Source organism: Perca flavescens, chromosome 15 (genome assembly GCF_004354835.1).
Source record: "Perca flavescens isolate YP-PL-M2 chromosome 15, PFLA_1.0, whole genome shotgun sequence".
In the NCBI taxonomy this organism is placed as follows: domain Eukaryota; kingdom Metazoa; phylum Chordata; class Actinopteri; order Perciformes; family Percidae; genus Perca; species Perca flavescens.
The window spans coordinates 147,501-169,986 of record NC_041345.1 but is presented as its reverse complement, the minus strand read 5'-3'; the positions used below and the strand labels follow the sequence as shown (position 1 = coordinate 169,986).

At 42.0% G+C, this 22,486-nt stretch overlaps 2 protein-coding genes across 2 annotated transcripts in view; both read right to left on the bottom strand.

The window, feature by feature from the left end:
* Positions 1 to 1,368: 1,368 nt before the first annotated feature.
* On the bottom strand, positions 1,369 to 14,286 carry LOC114569248 (serine protease 27-like). The gene is made up of 7 exons (XM_028599065.1): positions 14,187 to 14,286; positions 8,725 to 8,751; positions 7,557 to 7,722; positions 5,361 to 5,627; positions 5,326 to 5,330; positions 3,792 to 3,931; positions 1,369 to 1,664 (listed from the first exon to the last, which is right to left on the bottom strand). The coding sequence occupies exons 1-7, from the start codon at positions 14,284 to 14,286 to the stop codon at positions 1,416 to 1,418; spliced, it is 954 nt and encodes a 317-aa protein (XP_028454866.1). The 3' UTR covers positions 1,369 to 1,415.
* A 5,342-nt stretch (positions 14,287 to 19,628) lies between these two features.
* Positions 19,629 to 22,486, bottom strand: part of spns1 (SPNS lysolipid transporter 1, lysophospholipid) — a 32,559-nt gene continuing 29,701 nt past the window's right edge. The window contains exons 12-13 of the mRNA XM_028599463.1: positions 21,866 to 22,034; positions 19,629 to 20,226 (exon numbers count right to left, since the gene is read on the bottom strand). Of these exons, the coding sequence (XP_028455264.1) occupies positions 20,156 to 20,226; positions 21,866 to 22,034 (240 nt within the window). The 3' untranslated portion in view covers positions 19,629 to 20,155. The remainder of the gene's footprint in view (positions 20,227 to 21,865; positions 22,035 to 22,486) is intronic.

Sequence of the window (22,486 nt, the reverse complement as noted above, 5' to 3'; positions counted from 1 at the left end):
GGAGCGAGGCGCGAATGTTGAAGGGTTTTAAACTAACTTTAACTAACGGAGTTTACCCACTGCTAGTACCAGCTCGGCCACGGGGTCCATGTTCCATTGCAGATTCTAAGGGGCGTTCATGGGCATCGGAAAGCAATGATGACGCAGGGATTAGTGACGATTCTCTCCGACCAATCAGGAGTCTGCAGGTTTTTGCGTCACCTTTTGGTATCGCCTCAGCTCGCTGGGAACCTCGACGGATGTGATACTAAATAAAGGACCTGTCGGCAGGTACCAGGGACTTTTTATCCGAACGGAAAACCAAAAAAGGTGAGCTGAGTCGAGCTGGTACCATGTAGTGGTAAAGTCTCTCTGACTGGACCTGCAAATCAATGGAGCAAAAGTTGTTACTGCAGGAAATATCGCCTTCGTTTTAAGATTAGGAACGCTGTTTATGCCAAGTTCCTATCCGACCTACATATGTTATGTAACTCGTCGTAACATCTCTTCAGGTGTGAGGAGTCCTCAACATGTGTTCTGGTTTCAGAGTTGGAGAACAGTTAGATATAAAACAGGATGTCCTCTCTACAGGAGGATTCTTTTCTTCGGCAGGTTTCATGTTTTTACTAAATGATGTACAGATTCTTAGGCATTCTTTTGTCAAAAGAGTTGAAAACTAGAGCACATAGCTGCTGTAGATGGGGACCCCTGCAGGGTTTGGGCTGAGCCCCGAATGTTTCCGTCTGGCTCCGCCCCGGCATAAAGTCCATAAATACATTTATCATCTTAACTGCAATTCCCCGTCAGTGCAAAATATTAATATTTGTGATCATAAACAATTCTAATTGAATGAGTTTCTTCAGGTCAAAACAAGAGAAAGGTTTCACCGTCACAATAACGTCTTTAATTTAACTTCATTAAAAAAATATTTTCCAAAAAGTTTCCACTGCAGATTATTTCTGCAATGTTTAAACAAATTCACATTTTTGATACGTCATTTTAGCAGCAAAAACATCCAAATATTCTCTGCTCCAGCTTCTCTAATGGGAAGGCTTTTCTTAGATCTAACTAATGAATGCATCTCTTTGGGCGATGGGAAATAAAATATTTGTCTATTTTTTGGTAACATTTTATAGAAAAAATTATGTATTGATTAAGAAAATAAGGTGCAGGTTGATTGGTAATGAAAATAATCGTCAGTTGCAGCCCCAACCGAAAACATAACAAGACATCTTCCCGTAATACAGAAGTTATAACATTATATACATTTAAAACCAAAACAAGATGTAGCAGAAGAAAGAAAAAGATTTTCTCTACTTTCTGTCATTTTAAAGACAAAACAATTCATCAATTAAGAGAGAAAATAAACCGCGGACACATCCAGTTTTTACATCAATGATTGATCCAGATCCAGTGATCCCGACTGTTAGACGTTGCTATGAAAGCACAGAGAGAGAGAAGAGAATAGGGAAGAAGGACAGCAGCAGAGGAGCTGAGAGGGAAACCAGATGAGTGGTTCCAGATGTTGTCCCGTTGGTCTGGTTGTTGATCCAGGAGGTGTACTGGGACACTCGGGCGTAGACTCCTGGGAAGTTGGGCAGAGCACAGCCTTCTCCAAAACTCACTATTCCGACCTGGACCCATGTAGAGCCATTTTTAGTCACCAACGGGCCGCCAGAGTCCCCCTGAACAGGTCAGACACAACGCTTATAACACCAGCACACTGCAGCTATACATTTACTAGAGTATTGTACATTTTGGAGGTACTTTACTCAAACGTTTCAATGTTCTGCTACTTTCTACTTGTACTCCACTACATCTTAGATAAAATATTGTACTTTTTATTGCACTTACCGCAATAAACAATATGATTTATTGTAGGATATCATATGAAGACCTATGCACAACAATTTCTATGATATAATAAGAAAATACGGCGACCGCCGGCTGGTCACATGACCGATAAGTTCAGCGTTCTTTACGGTTACATTTAGCCGACAAACGGTGACTCTGAGCCGGGTACAGAGCTCCGTTAACTTTAGTGGCTGTTACAGTCGAGTGTAACCGACACAAAAGTGAGCATCATACGGCGACGGCAGTTAAATTAGGACACCAAAAACAACCACCAATAAGACTGACTGCCGTGCGTCAAATGTCTCCGTTTGGGTCCGTCCAGACTACAAAGCAAACAAACCAAAACAGGGCAGCAGAGTTTCCAAATGTTAAAGTTTTAGGAGCTTGGAAACACCAGAGTAGTGTGTTCAGATGTGAAGCATAAACGTAGCTGAAGATATTAGTTTTCAAACGAAAATGTAGTTGTATAGATGAAGACTAAAATGAAACCAAAAAAGTTAATAAAATAAAAGCTAAAATGAATAAAAAAAAACTATAATAGCCTTGTCTTGCATTTGCACTCCTTCCTTATCTATTCCCGCCCCCACATATCCTGTACAGTTTCATTTAGCTGGTTAACGGTGAGCCAGGTACAGAGCACGGTTAGATGGCAATCCTTTCAGAGTTGAGTTTACCCGACAAAGAGTGAGTCATGCGGTGACGACAGTTAAGTTTAGGCACCGAAACGACTAGTTAAGGTTAGAAAAAAGATCAAGATTTGGATTAAATCAGTCCAGGGGAACAAACCCGTTTCCTGGGAGGAGAACTCAGCGCCCCAGCTTGAGCGCTGTGTTTTGACCCACTCACTTGACCTAAGTCCTGATTAATGGTTCTGCTTCTTACACTACAATGTAGATTCAATGCAGAACTATAACTCAGGACTTAAGTGCTGTTTTGGGCTCTCATACAGCAGCAGTCAATTTGGTGCTGTTATTACAGGGCTTTACTTTTTGTAGCTACATGAACAAATGGTTCATAATCTAAGATAAAACATCAGAATTGATTAGCTGATTATATTTTGTTTTAATAATCTGAATCTGTGAAGTAACTTAAAGCTATAGTGCGTAGTTTCTGTCTCCCCCATGAGGCCGTGGTGGCCTAAAGGTTAGAGAAGCGAGCTTGAAAACGGGAGGTTCGATCCCCAGACCGACAGGATAAAATCTGGGTTGGGAAAGTGAAAGAGCAGTGCTTGTCCTTCCCTCATTACCGCCACTGAGGTGCCCTTGAGCAAGGCCCTTAACCTCCAACCGCTCCAGTGGAGCTGCTCAGTGGCAGCAGATCAGACTGTGGTGGTACTGGGCAGCTTCCAGTATGAATGTGATCAGATCAGACTGTGGTGGTACTGGGCAGCTTCCAGTATGAATGTGATCAGATCAGACTGTGGTGGTACTGGGCAGCTTCCAGTATGAATGTGTGAATGTGATCAGGGTGTTTCTGCAAAAGAGAGGCTTCCTCTCAGTGAACCTTCCCTGAATAAATAAAGGTTAAAAAAGAGGAATTCTAAGTAATGACAACAAAACTGTTGGTGCGTCGACATGATACAAACCCTCCGTGAGTGATAGTAACCAAGGAGGACACGGACGATTATAAAAACATGATGGACTCTTCAGAAGAGGTCATTATTTTAAGTTTCTAGGTGCAAAACCCGCCGGACGCCACAATCTTCTGAACATAGTCATACTGAGAGATCCAGAGAGAGTTGTGTGGAGCTGATAGTCTTAATCAGCTTTGCAGCAACTCATATGGTAACGGCTTGAATGTAACAGACGTTTATTAATATCAAAAAATTACGCACTAAAGCTTTAAGCTGTCAGATACATGTAGTGCAGTAAAAAGTCATGACACCATTTCAGGAACAGCTCTTTTGATCTGTGCACCTGTCATCAGGTGTTGGAGCAGAGTTCTGCAGACAGACTCACCTGGCAGGAGTCCTTCCCTCCCGCAGTCACACCGGCACAGATCATGTTGCTTGTGATTGTTCCATAAGAAGCATTACACTGCGTGTTGGACACAATGTGAATGTTGACCTCCTGCAGCGTCTGAGGGAATGGAAGAGGAGCTGAAATAGAAGAAAAGAGATATTAATGTTGAGTTTTGTCATAGTCAGATTTATCATAAAAAACAAACCAGTGAGCCACAGTGTTGCACTGGCTGACATGTTCCTCCATCACCATGAACACAGCAATGCATTCTCATGAATGGGTTTGTATTATAGTACAAAAACCTACGCATCACAACTTTAGCGTTCTATACAGCTAAATTTAGCCACCAAAATGTAGTGGAGTAGAAGTACGAAGAAGCACAAAATGGAAATAGTTTTGTAAAGTACTTGAGCAACTATAGTTACATTGCACCACTTCATCTTGTACTTTCGGTATTTTAAGCCCCCAACGTCGCCTTCCAGGCAGCGCTGCCTGCATGTCCTCATCATTCAGCTAGCTAGCTAGCCATGCGGCAGAGCCATGAACGCTAAGGTACGTGTCCATTGACAAGCGTCATTTCCCTGCGTCCCATTCATTGTCTATGTTAGCAGCCGGGCAATGCATTCTGGGATCGTTAAGGGTAGTGATGGTCAAATGAAGCTTTGCGAACCAGTGTCTTTATTTTCTGAGCTCACTAGATGGCGCTCTCTGTTCAACAAAGGGTTGAAAACACACTTAATTGCTCATTCTTTTAACCAGGGGCGGTTCTACATTGAATTACACCCAGAGCGAGACCTCCTTTGAGCCCCCCCACCCCCATTGAGAAAATTATATTTCTCAATTACACAAATCCTTCATTAGAGCATTTGAAAAACACACTTAATTTAACTATTATTACAACTATTATTATTTAACTATTGCAATTAAAATAGGAAAAACACTTTTTAATGTGCACAATCTCCACCTCGAACATTGCCAAAAGACAATGAACATAATTCTGCAAAAAATATGACAGTATAGGTTATCAGAACTTAAAATAAATATACACTATATATGTGCTAAAAATATATACAATCATAAAAAAACAAGAGAAGAGAGCAACAACAATATAAAATATTAAGAATAATATACAAATAAAATATAGAAATATTCTAAATAGCAAAAATCCTTCATCACACAAATGTGAAGACAAAGATAATCTAATTATTATACTATAGCACTAAGAACAGAAAACACAAACTAAAACTAAAACCTGACCTTTCTGGCCTTCCTTGATGCAAAATCATCAATGATGTCATCGTATGAAATCTGCATCCCTATTGGGTGATTGATTTTGATGACGGCGAGGCCAGTGATCCGTTCCTGGGACATGGTGACCTCAGGTATGACTTGATCAACATTAGTTTGGAAAAGGTCCTTTTCCATTTGGCTTTGGCTTTTGAATTTCGATTTATCATTGGATTGTACAGAACCAAAAACCGTGACTCTAAAACCGTGATACGAACTGAACCGTGGGTTCTGTGAACCGTACCACCCCTATTAAAAATACATAAAAAAAACTCACACTCGCATTCACAGTCTCCCCAGCCGGTGACCCAGCAGGACGTCCCGGCCAGGACCGTGCGGCCAGGCTCCGCCAGACACACCGGTCTGATGAAGTTGGTGGAGTTAACAGGAGAGGACAGAAGCAGCAAGGAGACGTCACTGTCGTTTGTGATAGGGTCATAGTCTGGATTTATGATGATCTTAGACAGCGACCGGGACACCTCGTTAGGATTAGGGGATTGTTGGGTTTGACGTCCGAGATAAACGGTTAAACCTGATGTGCTGGTGCTGAGAAACAGAGAGGACAACATGATTCATACATACATACATACTTACATACACTGGTAAAATATTGTAAAACAGCTTTTTTCATCTGTTATTCCATGTTTCTTAGTTTTGGCATTTGTTTCGCATATATATATATATATCCAAAAGTTACACAGAAATCTATGAGTCTTTATAGAGATCAACAGTGTGGTTCGGTAGAGTAAGAATCATGTTCATTTCCTTAATCAGGATTTAGATTATCAGCCATGTCTAAACCATCTGAGTTAGACTGAATACGAGCTGTGAGATTGTGAAATAAAAGTCTTCTGCTCCTTTACAAGCTACAAGTCCATATGATATCAACTTGGTTTTAAGAAAAACTAGTGCTGTCAATTAAACGCGTTCTTAACAGCGTTAACGCAAGCCCATTTTAACGGACGCCAATAAGATTCTGAATGGAAAGTTAACTTTTAAAAAGTTGCCGAATGGTTCTATTGACGAGACCAAAATGATCTGTGTGTGTTTTGTCGTTGTGAATTGAGCCATCATCACTGCACGTCCAGTCTGAAATACCACTTGATACACAGCTTGATACACAGCACACAGCTGATGACCGAGCGCACAGCTGATGGCCAAGCGCACAGCTGATGGCCGATCACACAGCTGATGGCCGAGCGCACAGCTGATGGCCGAGCGCACAGCTGATGGCCGAGCGCACAGCTGATGACCGAGCGCACAGCTGATGACCGAGCGCACAGCTGATGGCCGAGCGCACAGCTGATGGCCGAGCACACAGCTGATGACCGGCGCACAGCTGATGGAGCGCACAGCTGATGGCGATCAAACAGCTGATGGCCGAGCGCACAGCTGATGGCCGAGCGCACAGCTGATGGCCGAGCGCACAGCTGATGACCGAGCGCACAGCTGATGGCCGAGCGCACAGCTGATGGCCGAACGCACAGCTGATGGCCGAGCGCACAGCTGATGGCCGAGCGCACAGCTGATGACCGAGCGCACAGCTGATGGCGAACGCACAGCTGATGGCCGGCGCACAGCTGATGGCGGCGCACAGCTGATGGGCGGCGCACAGCTGATGGCCGAGCGCACAGCTGATGGCCGAGCGCACAGCTGATGGCCGAGCGCACAGCTGATGGCCGAGCGCACAGCTGATGGCCAGGCACACAGCCGAAAGCACAAAGCAAGCCTTTTCCATGTTGATAAGAGCATTAAAATGAGACAAAAAGAAATCAAGGGACATTTAGAATAGATAAAAATGTGCGATTAATTGCGAATTAACTATGACATTAATGCGATTAATTTCGATTAAATATTTTAATCGTTTGACAGCACTAAGAAAAACATGTTTTCATGTCATGGAGAAATACGACACTACCCACAATCCTTCCAGTCTTACTGTTACCATGGAAATGTTTATGACATCCGCGAACAGCTATAGCGAGCTGCTATCATCGAAGTCATGATAGTTTCTGTTCACAGTCTTGTACCTTTTGACTTGTTTTTGCCATTTTCAAAATGTTTTTTGTACTAAATTAAATGTTTTATGGTCAGGATTAACCTGGTAGCTGGTTGGATCGGTTCCAGGCTTAAAACTCTTTAGATCAGCCTTTAATGAAAACGCCAACGGAGATATTAAATCACTTCTGGACCCAGAACCATTAAACAAGCAGGCGGTCAATGTTGAGCTGTACGATCAGAACGGGTCAGATGTCCGTCCCAAAATGGCGGCTGCAGCAGAGACGCGTCCAAAGATCCTTTATTCTAAAAGATGGCACATTTCACACCCCCTCCAACTTGTTTATACGTAACACAGCGCCGGCTTCCAACTTCGAACTATAAGGTGCTCCACTACAAGTAAAAGTCTTGCATTTAAAACCTTACTGAAGTAAAAGTGTGTATAATGCAGTAAAAATGTTCAGGATCAGAGCTCACCTCGGGTAGAAGCAGTGAGCAGCACTCAGGACCCACTGGCTGTTGATCAGGGAGCCTCCACAGAAATGTCCGTTTCTGTTGTGTAGACTGACCTGCCAGGGCCATGACCCTGGAGGAGCATTTACACCTCCTACGATCCTGGTGTTGAGCGGTGCAATGCCACAAACTGCAGGGAAACCGTCAGAAACTCTGTTATCAGTGTGCAGGAGGGAGACCAATAATGAGGTCTTATTCAGAGGTTTTAGAGAGTAGTTTGAACGAGGTGGCAACAAATCATGTTAAAAGTTAGACACTTTGCGAAATAGTTTTTTCCCCAATTTCTTGCTGTGACTGAGCTGTTCAGATGGATTTCAATGTTAAAAGGATAGTTTGGATGTTTTAAAGTTAAAATGTTGTTGTAGCGGCCTTTATGACGGGGAACTGAAGTAGTTATCTCTGCTCTCTTCAAAGCAACAAGACTCCTTTGACAAAAACAGTGATTTTAACTCACAGAACACTGGAAGTTTCTGCTCTACTGCTGCCTCCATCAGTTAGTTGGTTTGTTATTGTGAGACTTTGGTGAATATGGACTAACCCTTCAAAACACCAAAGTCACACTAATACAAAGTAACTAAGCGATGGAGGCAGCAGTAGAGCAGCAACTCCCGATGTTCTGCGAGGTAAAATCACTGTTTTTGTCAAAGCAGTCTGGTGGCTTTGAAGAGAGAGGCTTCCATGTCGAGGACTTCTGCCTACTTCTTCAAACTGGGGGCGTGTTGATCGTCATCTACTGGCTGATAAGAACCTTAATACAACCAATTCATACAATTAAAAAATCCATCCTTCAAAAATGCGCCAAGATCCAGAAGGGGATTAGCTTTGATTAGCTTAGCATAAAGACTAGAGGCAGGAGGAAACTCTGTTCATTGTTGAAAATGTAACTGCCAAACATCGTTTGATTTAATCCGTACACCAATAAGAATGTAAAAATTAGCAGAAGTGTGGCTGAAAGCTGCTGTAGACTATCAGATTATTATTTTATTATACTGTATATTATGACTCTTCAAACCTGGACTGGATTCATGTTGAGAGTTTCTCTTTTAAAACCTGTTTGAAACCTTTACCATTGTGTGTGTTGTGTGTAAATAGTGTGTAATCTCTTCAAAAGATAAATGAAAACATGACTCACCATTTGATGTGTCCTGTGCGTTGCTTCCTGTAGGAGAGACAGAATAAAATGTTTGATTCGTTGAGTACACACACACACACACACACACACACACACACACACACACACACACACACACCATACTCAGAAGCAATAGTCCAACATTTTCAAGAAGTTTTTTTAAGAAACCTAACCAACTGGTTGGGATTGTTGGTGATAAACCACAGTGTGCATAGTGTCCTCTTGTTGGGAGAGGCTGGTATTATGGTTTGAGGTCAAAGTCAAACAAGGTTACCAACTCAAGACAATAGACAAAAAAGACAAATAGAGCAATGACGTCATTAAGAAGTTCTACGTATACTACCCACCAAGGGTGTAGGTTTTCTTTTAACTTTTATAAAATAAATAAAAGTTAGGCTTCAAATAGTATGTAGAGAAACAACAGTAGAGAGTGGTACGTAGAGAGACAACAGTAGAGAGTAGTACGTATAGAGACAACAGTAGAGAGTAGTATGTAGAGAAACAACAGTAGAGAGTGGTACATAGAGAGACAACAGTAGAGAGTAGTACGTATAGAGACAACAGTAGAGAGTAGTATGTAGAGAAACAACAGTAGAGAGTGGTACGTAGAGAGACAACAGTAGAGAGTAGTACGTATAGAGACAACAGTAGAGAGTAGTATGTAGAGAAACAACAGTAGAGAGTGGTACGTAGAGAGACAACAGTAGAGAGTAGTACGTATAGAGACAACAGTAGAGAGTAGTATGTAGAGAGACTACAGTAGAGAGTAGTATGTAGAGAGACAGCAGTAGAGAGTAGTATGTAGAGAGACAGCAGTAGAGAGTAGTATGTAGAGAGACAACAGTAGAGAGTAGTATGTAGAGAGACAACAGTAGAGACTAGTGTGTAGAGAGACAGCAGTAGAGAGTATGTAGAGAGACAGCAGTAGAGAGTAGTATGTAGAGAGACTACAGTAGAGAGTAGTATGAAGAGAGACTACAGTAGAGAGTAGTATGTAGAGAGACAGCAGTAGAGAGTAGTATGTAGAGAGACAACACTGCAGTAGTAATACCACAATAGAAAGTTGTATACTTAGTTAAACATGAAATGAAGTGTAGGCTTCCACTTGGAAACAGCTGCTACTCTGACTGGGTCTCACACCAAACTCCATGGAACTTTCTGCCACTTCAGCATCCAGCCTACCTTTAGAAACCTTTTTTAATCACTAGAGCAACTTTTTATTTCATGGAACTATTTACTTTTCCATGTTTTGCAACTGTATGCTTCCTTTTACTCCACTACATATCATTACATTACATGTCATTTAGCTGACACTTTTATCCAAAGCGACTTACAATTAAGTGCTTTCAACTGTGAATGCTCAAACTCCAGACAACAAGTAGTAAGAGCAAGTACATTAGCTTTAAGTCAAGTAAAGAACATCTTGTTTCATTTTGCTAACATATTAGAGTCAAAGGTCTCTTTATCACTCCATAAATCAGAAAATACTGTCCACAAAAAAACAAATATCCATTTCCTCCATGTTTTTGCGAATGAAATGTTTAAATCAGGCTGTGAATGATATCTTTAAAAAAAGGAAAAAGCTTCAGAAAACTTTTAATTGTAGCATCTGTCTGTCGGTCACTAACCCTGTAATTGCTGACATTAAGACAATGCTTTTTTAAATTAGGAGTTATGTTCCTCTTTGTGTTTCCCCATTTCATTAAATGCAGGTAGATTGTACAGGTCCTGATCTAAATGGGCCTGTTAGGAGCAGGTAGATGGTACAGGTCCTGATCTAAATGGGCCTGTTAGATTGTACAGCTCCTGATCTAAATGTGCCTGTTAGATTGTACAGGTCCTGGTCTAAATGGGCCAGTTAGACTGTACAGGTCCTGATCTAAATGGGCCTGTTAGATTGTACAGCTCCTGATCTAAATGTGCCTGTTAGATTGTACAGGTCCTGTTCTAAATGTGCCTGTTAGATTGTACAGGTCCTGATCTAAATGGGCCAGTTAGATTGTACAGGTCCTGTTCTAAATGTGCCTGTTAGATTGTACAGGTCCTGATCTAAATGGGCCTGTTAGCTCAGAAATGTGGAGGATGTTTAACAGGACAGCGAATGGAAGAAGATTTGGAACTCTCGTCATATGGAAGCTCGCCGAGCCAAAAGTATAAGACGTATCACATAACTGAGCACATTGTCTGAAACTACACAAAAATACCTACTTTGTGATGTATAATTTGTACATGACAAGTAAACATTGTGAGTATGAGAGTAATTTATAGAGAAGGAACTAAGATAATTTTTTCAAAGCTTGACACTCTAATTGATGACATCATCACTCGAAGCAGCCCAATACACACTCATTACAAACGCAGAAAAATCCTGAAATGAAGACTAAACTTAAACCGCTTTTTCACAAAAACTGTAAAAGATATCAAAACACTGAGCACACCCCGAATACCTGAATATTTCATGAACAGTTTAACGTTTGAATCACGTCTGTAGGTGAAAGAATGTAGGAGGAGATACATTTTGAAGCAGAAGAAGATTTGAAGGATTTGAAGCATGCTCTCATTGACTTCAATGTTAAAAAAGTGTTAAAAAGCTTAATATTTTAAAAAGTGTAAATAGTAGAAAAAAAGTTGAAGAAGAAATAGGAAAAGGGAGTAAAATGGAGGAGGGAAGACCAGGCTCCAAACAGCTAACGATAGCTGAAGCTACTCCAGTGAAAACCAGCGGGGATGCTAACAACATGGCTAACACGGGGGCGAATGATGTGCTAGCGGAGTTACGAAAACTCCGACAAGAAAACACGGACTCATGTCGAGATCTAAAATCCTCTCTCACCAGAATGGAGACCAAGTTGACTGAGATAGCGACACGCACAGACGACTTGGAACAAAGAATGACCAAAGCTGAGAACAGAGTGTTACAGAAGACAGTCATGCTAAATATGGGAGGGTGCTAAGATACTTGTTGCGCAGGGAAGCTGATCTCACGAGTAAATGCGACGATACGGAAAACCGACTGCGCCGCAACAATATCCGTTTATATGGGATCCCGAAGGAATCAGAGAAAGATGGCATGGTAGACTTTGTGATACACTTTCTGAGGAGTTCGGTGAAACTGCCAGAGGGTCTTGAACTTAAAGTGGAAAGAGCACACCGAGCCCTTGGGCCAAAACCCAGAGTCACCACCACGGTCTATCATAGTCCGCTTTTTGGACTTTCAGGTGAAGCAGACAGTACTACAGCAAGCATGGAAACAACACAATGTCCCGTTTGAAGGCCATAAGATCTATTTTGACCAGGATTATTCGTCTGAAGTGCAGAGAAAGAGGAAAAAGGTCCAGGAGGCGATAAAAAAGCTCATAGAGAAGAACATCAAGGGCCAGACACTGTACCCTGCCCAGCTGAAGATTTCCCTGGAATCAGGTACGGGCTTGTATTTGATCTTGGCCTTGGGACGGTCTGAATGCAACCACAGGTTTGCCTGGAAGATCGTCTCCACTGCACAATGTGCACTTTACCCAGAAAGCATGCGCTCTCTGCCCAATGGACCCCGGGAGTGGGATGACCTTTACTCGTTCTTCAGTTGTTCTTATTTCAAGGGCTAAACACTGGTTTTCTGGAAGTTTATAAAGACTTGTTCATTTATTATCTCTGTTCTCTTTGTTTCGGCACTCGGCAGTATCATGTACGGTGATATTTGTTTTCTGTTTCTAAAAACATGGTATGAGTAATCTCAATGTGGTTAGTTATAACATAAATGGTATTTATCATCCCATCAAAAGGAAAAAAAAATTGTCCCAACTAAAAAAAACTAAATTGTTCAATTGCTTTACTTCAAGAAACCCATCTTGATGATAAAGAGCACCAAAAGTTACGGAGGGAATGGGTAGGGCAGGTTTTTAGTTCGGCGCATAAAGAGGGAAGAAAACGAGGGGTTGCCATATTAGTGCATAAGGCTCTGGGCCTCACTGTTGAGAAAACGCATGCGGACAAAGCAGGTCGGTACATTTTGATTGTTGGAACAATAGGAGAGATACAAATATCCATTTTAAATTTGTATGCCCTAAACGAAGACGACATTGCTTTTTTCAAAGACATCTCAGTCGTTCTAACCTCATTAGTTGAGGGGTTGCTCATATTGGGTGGGAATTTCAACTGCGTGTTGAACCAACAATTAGATTAGCAACCTTTTGAGGCTGGTCCAATATCAAGAAAGACAGGGGTACTGCGGAGTATGATGGAAGAGATGGGTTTAGTAGATGTATGGCGCTAAAAACATCCTAAAGAACGAGATTACACATTTTTCTCTAAAGTACATGGTAGCTACTCCAGAATAGATATGTTATGTATGTTAAAAGGAGATGTTTACAAAGTGACCAGCTGCCATATTGAATCAATAACAATCTCGGATCATGCTCCATTAGTCCTTTCGTTGGTTCTGGATAAAAGTAGCAGTTTAAAACAGGTGCGGTTAAATGTTTCCCTCCTTAATAATTTGAGTGTTGTACAAAAGATTAAGCAAGAATGGAAAGATTATTTAGATCATAATGCTAATGGAGAGGTTTTGGCCTATCAACCTATAGATGGCTGGTGTTCCTTCAGCTATAACAAAGCCTCTTTGATCTTTAATCACCACACCTGCTAATGAGTGAGAGACAGTGTGAGAGAGACAGACAGAGAGGGAGGGAGACAGGGAAGGGAGACAGAGAAGGAGGGAGGGAGAGAGAGAGAGAGAGAGAGAGAGAGAGAGAGAGAGAGAGAGAGAGAGAGAAAGAGAGAGGGAGGGATAGAGAAAGAAAAAGAAAGAGGAGGATGGGTGGGAGACAGAGACATAGACAGAGACCTAGACTGAGAAGGAGGGAGGGAGACAGAGAAGGAGGGATGGAGAGAGACAGACAGATAAGGATAAGAAAAGATATCAAAACACTGAGCACACCCCGAATACCTGAATATTTTGTGAACAGTTTAAAGTTTGAATCACGTCTGTAGGTGAAAGAATGTAGGATGAGATACCTTTTGAAGCAGAAGAGGATTTGAAGCATGCTCTCACTGAGTTTAATGTTAAAATAAAATGTTTAAAATCTTAATATTTAAAAAAGTATAAATAGTAGAAAAAAGTTGAAGAAGTCCCATCATTAGATGAAAGAGCTGAACATTGTAAAAGTTGAATGGTTTTAATAGCTGAACGTATGCAGAGTTACGGAGAGCCAAAAAACATACGGAATAATAAAAATGGTCGAACAGAATAACAGAACAATAGTTGGAATGCTGTTGAATCAGCATTCCCACTAAAACTACTCAATAACAAGTATATTAGCATCAAAATGTAGGCTACCAAAAGTATTTAAAAAACAAATCTAAATTGAAAAATTGTGTTTATGCCTGAAAAACATGGAATTAAAACATTCTGTTTAGGTTTTCTTCTCATTATAACTCCAGATTAATAACCGGACGGAGACACTGACCTGCAGCAGTTAGAACCAGGAGCACAACAGCACGAACCAGAAGCTTCCCCTCCATGATGTGTTCTGACTGTGGTCTGTAATCAATGCAGGAGTTTATCATGCAGGCTGGAGGGAGGGGGGGCGTGACTCTCAGAGACTTCGATCCGGTACGTTGTGTTGCTGTCAGGCCCGGATTCAGGCAACACCTCACATACCACACACACCCTTCTTCACAATCATAGCCTGCAGCCGCCAGAGCTTGCTGCTGAAGGGACTGAAACGTAAACACATAACTAAATACATGTTCAAACTTTCTGTATGTGCACATGAGTATTTCCTCCGCCTAGAAGTTTGAGGTTGTTACCATGGTGAATCGTAGAATTATGGCTCCATTCATGCTGCCTTTTTATTCTGGTGGTGCATGTGTGAACCTACTCTGAGTTGACTGAATAACTCTAATCAGCTGTTCTGGAACCGAAAACTCTGAGTTTCCATCTCAGGGTAAATCAGCTCAGAGATCAGGTCCGACTCAGAGATCAGGATTAGACTCAGAGTCTGGCAGGTATTAGTCCCAGGTAGGGCTGGGTACCGAACGTCGATACTTATATGGTATCGAAAAATTCTTTATCTTTCGGTGCCAAATTGCTGCCAGAGTAAATGCGTAAGTTCTAATATAGTGTATTAATAGGCTACAATATTTAATCATAAATATAATATTACTGGTGAAATGGTATTGAACCTATAATCTATAAAGGTCCTATAGTCCTACTACTCCCAATCTGAGGCTGCAGCAACATCATTAACAGAATTATTATTCATAATATTTCAATATAAGATTTCAGCTCTGTCCTGCAGTTTTCTTTGCCACTCAGTTCCCCATGTCATTAACCAAACCTTCAACTAATTAGCCTCAACCAGCCACAGACTTAATTAGACAGCACCTGTGCACACAGCCCTTCCCTTTGTTCAAACCACATGGAGGAATCCTTGCTGCTGGGATTGCCGTATCTCCTGCCTTGTGTGCGTTATTGAGCTATGTGCTGTTATATTGCATTCCTTTCTGTTTGTGTGCTGTTTAAAGAAACCACACACACACCCATACCTGTTACCTTGATATAGTTGGAATAAAAGAAATTGTGGAATTAAAAGTGACTGGACTGAACTGTTCTCACCGACACCTCCACTGGTCTCAAGCCAGCCACCTACACATCCATCTCAAACCTCCTTTTCAGGTATGGTGAAGGGTATGTGATGATGTGGGGGTATGGTGAAGGGTATGTGATGATGTGGGGGTATGGTGAAGGGTATGTGATGATGTGGGGGTATGGTGAAGGGTATGTGATGATGTGGGGGTATGGTGAAGGGTATGTGCTGATGTGGGGGTATGGTGAAGGGTATGTGATGATGTGGGGGTATGGTGAAGGGTATGTGATGATGTGGGGGTATGGTGAAGGGTATGTGATGATGAGGGGGTATGGTGAAGGGTATGTGATGATGTGGGGGTATGGTGAAGGGTATGTGATGATGTGGGGGTATGGTGAAGGGTATGTGATGATGTGGGGGTATGGTGAAGGGTATGTGATGATGTGGGGGTATGGTGAAGGGTATGTGATGATGGGGGGTATGGTGAAGGGTATGTGATGATGTGGGGGTATGGTGAAGGGTATGTGATGATGTGGGGGTATGGTGAAGGGTATGTGATGATGTGGGGGTATGGTGAAGGGTATGTGATGATGTGGGGGTATGGTGAAGGGTATGTGCTGATGTGGGGGGCTATTTTGATTCCAAAGGCCAAGGGAACTTTATCAGGATGCATAGTATCCTTGATCCATGAAATAACTGGCCTTTAAAAATAACCATCTGCCTGCCTCTATGGGAATCTAACATAGGGGTGTGTCTGTCTGTCTGTGTGTGTGTGTGTGTGTGTGTGTGTGTGTGTGTGTGTGTGTGTGTGTGTGTGTCTGTGTGTGTGTGTGTGTCGGTCTGTCTGTCTGTGTGTGTGTGTGTGTGTGTGTGTGTGTGTGTGTGTGTGTGTGTGTGTGTGTGTGTGTGTGTGTGTGTGTAATGTTTTACTGAATGCATGAGTTGATGCCATCAATCCTTAAATGTCAACACGACAACTTTGACAGTTTCATTTGTTTTTGTCTCTCTTTTGACAGACGCTTTACTGATTATTGGATCTTAAAGAGCTTAAAGAAATATGAATTTCAACCGGATTATGAGAACGGAGAATATTCTGCAGCTTTTGATTTAATTATTTATGTGTTTATTGAGTTATTTTATCAGTGTGGGGTTCTTGTTTGGGTTGCTTTGTAAAGAGAAAGTTGCTCTAATTTTTCCTTGTATAACACGGTTGTCTTCTTTAAAGCCCCAGTGTGTAACGTGTTTAGTTGTCCATTCTCTATATCTGTGTTACCTGTTCACCAACTCGTCCTTTCTCATGAATATTTACCTCCACCATCAACTCCAAGTGTTCCTATTGGCTGGAAATTTAACATTTGAGTTAGCATGAACTGGAGTAGACTCTCCATATTCATGCTGCATCTAGAAATACGTTAGCTGGTAAGAGACATACAGGACATACTGGTGCACCTGTGGGGTGTGTGTGTGTGTGTGTGTGTGTGTGTGTGTGTGTGACATACAGGACATACTGCTCCATCTGTGGTGGGTGTGTGTGTGTGTGTGTGTGTGTGTGTGTGTGTGTGTGTGTGTGTGTGTGTGTGTGTGTGTGTGGGACATACAGGACATACTGCTCCATCTCTGTGTGTGTGTGTGTGTGTGTGTGTGTGTGTGTGTGTGTGTGTGTGTGTGTGTGTGTGTGTGTGTGTGAGGGACATACTGCTCCACCTTTGTGTGTCTGCGTGTGTGTGTATCTATCTATCTATATCTATATATATATATATATAAAATATACCAACTAATCTACTTGTTAACACGTTTCCATAAAGTGCAAACACACACAAACACAAAGTTAATTCTTATTTAATAGCTCAAAAAACAGATTTGCTAAAATAATTTCAGGTTAACAAACAACTTTGATTATTAACATTCATTCAAAAGTGTTTTTCTGCCTTTTTAAATAACAGTATGTTGTGCAGCTCGACCTGCAGGGACACACTGGGACAGCTGACTTGGTGAAGCTGTCTGAAACACTGCGAGCTCCGACCAGAAGCAAAGAAAAACTAAATAAAACGTCCCGGCTCTTTGAAACAGAACTCCCTTTAAAGGCTCTGACCCCCCAGCCAGACCCCCCAAACCTGACCCCCCCAGCCAGACAGCAGTAGAGCCAGTCAGCTGATCAGTCTCCCCGAGTCGGTCCAGAAAGTTCCTCAGAACACCGAAGAGACGAGACCTAATACGTCTCCATAGCAACAGGCGGAGCTAATCTGTGTTGTCGCCCAAAAAATGAGAACCGGCAGCTGATTGGACAAACGCGTCACATGGGTCTGACTGCTCCCTGACCATCATGGAGGCTCGTTCAGAATCTGATCTCATATCAGACTAAAGTAGTGTTTCTGGAGACATGTGGAGAGAGACAAGGCTGTGTGTGTGTGTGTGTGTGTGTGTGTGTGAGTGTGTGTGTGTGTGTGTGTGTGTGTGTCTCCGTGTGTGATAGAGTTCCTGAATGTGTCTTCATTTCTGATCTACAAAGGTCAGTTTAAAAGATTTTCATCAGATTTTTTTATGAAACTCTAGTCACGCTCATTCTGCTCGCCATTTCCTGGTTAGCTCTCCACCAATCAGATTGGTCATTGAGTCCGACTGCCCGCCCTCCGACCCAGAAAGTCTGATCGGCCCAAATTAAAGCCGACAGCCCCCCTGACTGACGACGGCACAGAACACACCGAACAGACTCGAGTCACCGACCTCACCAGACGGCCGATTATCGGGTTGGTGGGTCAGCGCCTTAAAGTGATGGTTCAGAGTAATGTCACCCTAGGGTCCTTTACACCATGACCTCGAGCCAAACACCCCCCCAGAAGCTTTTTTCACCTGGGTCTAACATTGGGAGAGTTAGCGTAGAGTAGCGTTAGCAGCTGAATAGCTTAGCGCAGGGGCTAATGGTTGTTTGTATCTCTTAAATGACCCCACTAATAATGACCGAAATGATACCAAACGTCTACACTAGTACATATAGGTTATGTACTCATAAAACGATGGATTGGAAAGTTTGTAAGAACACCAGAAGTTTATGTTAATAACACTTGCCTGCTCTCTTCTGCTCTCTGCTGTTGTTGCTGTAAGACGAGACACACAACACCGAAAAGAGATGCAACAAAAATATTTATTAATTTAACTTATTTTTTTTAAAGTAAGTGCTGTAGAATAACTAGCAGGAGAGAAATTATAATTGAGGTAAATTTGGAGACATTACCTTATTTAATCATTAACTAAATAATAGGGCTGTGACGAGATCTCGTATGAGATCTCGCGAGATTAAAACGTGACGAAATTTCTCGTCGAGGTGAAAAGTTGTCTCGTGAGGCGATGTGATGTCAGCGTGATGGAGCGTGGAATTACTATTGAAGATCCCCCTGCCACTTTTAAATCATTCGTGTGGCAACATTTGGGTTTTCCTGCGGAAATAATAAACGGCGAAAGAGTGACAAGACGAACACAATACGTAAACATTGTAAGAAAAAAATGCCGTATACCGCGGCTAACACGAGCACTATGCAAAAACACTTACAGCACCAGGTGCTTTAAGTGTTTTTGCATACACTTTCGCCGTTTATTACCAAAATGTTGCCACACGAATGATTTAAAAGTGTCAGGGGGGGATCTTCAGTAGTAATTTCACGCTCCATCACATCGCCTCACGAGACAACTTTTCACCTCGACAAGAAAGCTCGTCTTGTTCTCGTGAACCCAATCTCGTGATGTGTCTCGTCTCGTGGAGTAAGCGTTTCGTCACACCCCTACTAAATAAATATTGTCGCATCTCTTTTCGGTGTTGTAATTTGTAGACGGTCCCTAAGCACTCGTGTAACAGCAGCAACAGCAGAGAGCAGAAGCCAGCAGGCAAGTGTTATTTACATAAACTTCTGGTGTTCTTACAAACTTTACAATCCATCGTTTTATGAGTACATAACCTATTTGTACTAGTGTAGAAGTTTGGTATCATTTCGGGCATTATTAGTGGGGTAACTTATGAAATACACAGTTGGATCCATTAGTGCCTGCACTAAGCTAACCAGCTGATAACGCTAACTCTCCCAATGTTAGACCCCGGTGAACAAAGCTTCTGGGGGGGTGTTTGGCTCGAGGTCATGGTGCAAAGGACCCTAGGGTGAAATTACTCCGAACCATCACTTTAACAATACCTCTGAAGACTGCCGATTATGGGGTTGGTGGGTCAGAGCCTTTATACCGGGAACATTTCAAACTACAGAAACAGGATTAAAAACAGCTGCGATGGTTGTAAAAGATCAACAGATGACCTCTTGGATCATCGTCTTCTGCTTCATGGATGACTTTAAGAATATTAGTGTTACAATTAAAACTGTCTGACACGTATACAAACAAGGGTTATAAACTGATTAATAAAGCTTCTCCTGTATATAAAATAACTCTGGGAGGACAAAGCAGCCTGTGTTTTGGTTGTGGTTACAGTAGATGGGAATCATTTGGTCTCTGGATCTCTGGCTGGTCCCAGATCAGCCGCCTCAGAGTCCCGCTGAAGGTAAGACAGACGTCAATCAGTTTGGAGATGATCAGGTCGGTTTGGCAGCTTCCGGTGCTTCTCTGCCGAGCCTCTCCACATCATGTCTGCTCTGAAAACTTTCCAAAAAACTCCTGGAAACAAAAAAGGCCGAAACAACTTCTCCCAAGACAAGCGGTGGCAGCGGCGTGTCCCCGGGCACGGTAAAATTATTAAAAAAAAGTATCATATCAAGAGTTTAAAAATAAACTTCTCTGCATGGCAGATAGTCCAATCGGTGGTCACAGTCCTTAAAAACGTTAAATATGGTAACCACGGGCGTGTGTCGTCAGATGAGCACGCTGGACACCGGGACTCTGGTGGACCGGCCACTCTTCGGTACAACGATCGGCTCGTCTTCTGTTAACGGAGAGAAGAAACGGTGGTTTATTCTGCTGCTGCACCGCGGAAAACCCGCCATCATAACCATAACCATAATAATCACCATCATACCAGTCCTTCCAGAAAAATGCAGAGTTTTTTTGTGATTGTTGTTGGCAAAAATCCTTGATTATGCGGCACGTTTTCTTAAAGGTCCCATGACACTGTGGTCCCCTAATACTGTATCTGAAGTCTCTTTATATAGACCTTAGTGGTCCTCTAATACTGTATCTGAAGTCTCTTTATATAGACCTTAGTGGTCCCCTAATACTGTATCTGAAGTCTCTTTATATAGACCTTAGTGGTCCCCTAATACTGTATCTGAAGTCTCTTTTATATAGACCTTAGTGGTCCCCTAATACTGTATCTGAAGTCTCAAGTCGCATAAAACCATCACTTTATAATGTTCCCATGGCAACAGGGGAAAATGGCTGCTCTTGTGTGAAGTAAAGGCAACATTTTACAACTTTCTGCTAAGATATATTACGGGATTTTTTTGCAACGAAAATGCAGAGATTATGAAATCATACAAGCCACGCATATTTTTGCGCGGAAATCGGCAATTTATGAGGCGAAAGTGCAGCGTATTTGATATGTGCATATATGTGGACTTTGGCTGATTATGCGTTGAATTATGCGATCGCATAATCACGTTTTTCTGGAGGGACTGATTAATCATTATCGCTACGCTAATGTTTATACAAACCTGTAGAAACACTGTGACTTTGGTTACCAATCAGCAGTAATGGAGAGTAAATAATAAGGGTAGGAATCACCAGAGGCCTCCAGATACGATATTATCACCATACTTATGTCACGATACCATATCGTCTCCATACTTATGTCACGATACCATATCGTCACCATACTTATGTCACGATACCATATCGTCTCCATACTTATGTCACGATACCATATCGTCACCATACTTATGTCACGATGCCATATCGTCTCCATACTTATGTCACGATGCCATATCGTCTCCATACTTATGTCACGATACCATATCGTCTCCATACTTATGTCACGATACCATGTCATAGGGCTGGGCAATATAGATATATCAATACCGTGATATGAGACTAGATATCGTCCTAGATTTTGGATATCGTAAAATTGTAATATATTAAGTGTCTTTTCCTGGTTTTGAAAGCTGCATTAGAGTCAAATTAAGACATTTTCTGAACTCAGACTGTTCTAGCTGTTCTATAATTTGCCTTTACACACTTTGTCATTAAATCGACATTTCTGATGATTATTTATCAAAAATCTCATTGTGTAAATAATATTTAGTTGAAGCCCCAATTGTCAATCCCACAATATCGTCGCCATATCGACATCGAGGTATTTAGTCAAGAATATCGTAATATTTAATTTTCTCCATATCGCCCAGCCCTACCATATCATCACCATACTAAGGTCACGATACGATATTGAGATTTTAAACTAACCCTTTTTATATTAAAAGTGTATTTCGGTTATTCATTGTGCTGCACAACAAGATACTGTAAATCTATCCTATCCTATCTTATATTATCCTATCTTAGCTTAGCTCATCTCATATTATCTAATCCTATCCTTATCCTAGGTTATCTTAGATTATCTTATGTTATCTGACCTGTGGAGGCGTGGTTCTCTGCCCGTTGGCGATCCCTTTCGATGAAGAGGGCGGTGGCGAGGAAGAAGCCTCCACCAATCACAGCGACGAAGGAGCAGAGCAGCAGAGAGAGCTGCAGAGAGCGGAACTGCCACAGGTACGAGTCCGTCTTCCTCAGAGAGTCCGAAACCTGAGAGAGCAAAAACATGTTCACACTCAGACACAGCAAAGGTTGTTCCCTAACATGTTCACACTCAGACACAGTAAAGGTAGTTCCCTAACATGTTCACACTCAGACACAGTAAAGGTAGTTCCCTAACATGTTCACACTCAGACACAGCAAAGGTTGTTCCCTAACATGTTCACACTCAGACACAGCAAAGGTTGTTCCCTAACATGTTCACACTCAGACACAGTAAAGGTAGTTCCCTAACATGTTCACACTCAGACACAGTAAAGGTTGTTCCCTAACATGTTCACACTCAGACACAGTAAAGGTTGTTCCCCTAACATGTTCACACTCAGACACAGTAAAGGTTGTTCCCTAACATGTTCACACTCAGACACAGTAAAGGTTGTTCCCTAACATGTTCACACTCAGACACAGTAAAGGTTGTTCCCTAACATGTTCACACTCAGACA